The 2,267-nt window shown below is 32.8% G+C and overlaps 1 protein-coding gene across 1 annotated transcript; it reads left to right on the top strand.

Moving 5' to 3' along the window:
- Nucleotides 1-1,211: 1,211 nt before the first annotated feature.
- Nucleotides 1,212-1,892, top strand: LOC111878748 (uncharacterized). Its single transcript, XM_023875256.1, has one exon. It carries the CDS (start codon nt 1,212-1,214, stop codon nt 1,890-1,892), a length of 681 nt encoding a protein of 226 aa, XP_023731024.1.
- Nucleotides 1,893-2,267: the final 375 nt, after the last annotated feature.

Below are 2,267 nucleotides of genomic sequence, written 5' to 3' on the forward strand. Positions count from 1 at the left end.
TAGATTGGGTTTGGTTGGATAAAGTTGTTAAAGTGTGTAAAAATATGAGGATAGTTGGTTGTATAATGTCAGAGAAAGAAACTAATATTTTAATAGATAATTGGGTTAGGTTTTGTTATGAATGGGAATAGTCTAAAGACGGGATTTTAAAGGCACCTCTAAAAGTCAAAGTAAAACCTATGAAGAGACTCTTTGTAGAGAAATCAAATATTTCAACCGTCTAAAATCAAAATTGATTGATTGATTTACACATTGCCCCTAAGGTATATAAAACCTTTAATTAAAATACTTTATAATATCTTACAAACTTTTAAATAATATAACATTTAATATTTTTATTTTTAAATTTAGAATTATTCACTAAAATATAAAGGTAAACAAATTGAACTCATATCCAAGTGTTCGTAAATTGTTTGATAAATTTTTTTGATTATTTAACAAATGAACGAATGTAAACATGATTTTTGTTCGTTTAACTAAGCAAACGAACATGAATAATAATCAAGGCCGATCATTGTGTGTGTTTTGGTGTGTGTTTGAATCTCATTCAAGGAAGATAAGTTTGGTGCAAGGTGGTGGTTCAAGAAGGAGCTTTTAAATCTTGGTTCTCTGCCTCATTTCCAACACATTAGAAATTTAGATCTAAGTTCTTATGGGTTTTAGTGATGGACCTTTATGTTATGGTTTTGGGCCTTAGTCCAAGTTAAGCCATGGGTAAAATGGTCATTTTACCCTGTGATGGATTATTGAATCTTGATTGATTTTTATTTTTGCATTGATAGCTTGGGAGTCGTCTGAGCAACATTTAGAGATTTCTTTTTGAGAGACTCAACTTTTCGAGGTGAGTTTTCCTCCCCGGTTTAGCGAGTCGAAGGCACCAATGTTGACCCATGTATATGTTATGTTGTTAGTATGCTAGTTGTCTTTGTGTTACTTGCATGTGGAGACTCAACATGCAAAGGTAAAACAATTCATGAATTTTGGCGTAAACTTGACTGTAAGGTCGATGGACCAATGTTTAACACTAATTTTAAAAAAAAAAACTATCAAGATTTTGTCAAACTAAAGCATTTGGTCCACGATTGAGCATAGAATCGACAAACATAAGACCTCCGGTTCCACCAACTCAAGATCTTTTCGCATATAGTTTTGATACGCCAGATTACATTGCGTCAACCCAAGATCCTCGCATATATAGTTTTGATTCGTCTATGCCAGATTATATGGAATGTAATCAATTTGATTTCAACCGGGAACCGAAGAGACACAACACATATCCACTTCTAAATGAATTTCCAAATGAATTTCATCAATACGTCATAAACATTGATGATGCATTAGGAGATGGAAATTGTGGATATCGAGCAATAGCTCTTTCACTCGGTTACAATCAAGATAATTGGCGTCAAATTCGGACAGATTTATACAACAGGTTATTAGCACACTCTGAAATGTATAAAATGATTAATGAGAATGATTTTAATAGCTTAAGTCGCTCATTGAATTTCTTTAGATCGGGTTTTGCGTCAACTCCATATTGGTTGATTATGTCGGACGTCAATTTTCTTATAGCTAACAAATATGGTGTAATTGTACATTTTTTAGACAAGAAATATGGTTCGTCGATATGTTTTCCGCTTTGGCAGGGTCCACAAGACATCCCACACCATGAATCTGTTGTTATCGCCCTCTTTCATGGTGCCCATTATGTGAAGGTTGACTTACAAGGAGAGTATCTATTGCCTACAATTTTGTCACTTTGGCGTAGCTATAGATCAGAACATTCTGCTAGATGGCAAATCATGTATAATGCTAGATTGAATGCATACGTTCCTCCAAATGCACCGCGTAATAATTTTCATATGCAATCAGTTGAGATTCCGGATAATTAATGTAAATAAATTATATTTTTTTTGTTATTTGTATTATTGTTATATATATATATATATATATAATTTGTATGTATAGGTAGACATATCATACATCATACATACTTATAAAGCTAGCATTTTTTTCTTGAATCTCATGCATTTGAAACCCCCATAAAAATTTGTAAGCACCTCATGCATTTGAAACCCCCACACCCTTTCACTTTCAAAGTAATCAGTCATACATAATCTCATTCCAAGAAAATCACACACTCTATAAGTTCAACACCTCGTGCATTTCAAACCCCCACACCTGTTCACCTTCATTATATATGTAGTTATATTAGTACATTTTTCTTACAAAAAGTCGTCATTTGGTTGAAGATATTATGATTCAAA

This window comes from Lactuca sativa, chromosome 5, assembly GCF_002870075.4.
Source record: "Lactuca sativa cultivar Salinas chromosome 5, Lsat_Salinas_v11, whole genome shotgun sequence".
In the NCBI taxonomy this organism is placed as follows: domain Eukaryota; kingdom Viridiplantae; phylum Streptophyta; class Magnoliopsida; order Asterales; family Asteraceae; genus Lactuca; species Lactuca sativa.

Excerpts from the sequence above, each read along its gene's own strand:
- LOC111878748 (XM_023875256.1), top strand. The coding sequence starts at position 1,212 with ATGCCAGATTATATGGAATGTAATCAATTTGATTTCAACCGGGAACCG.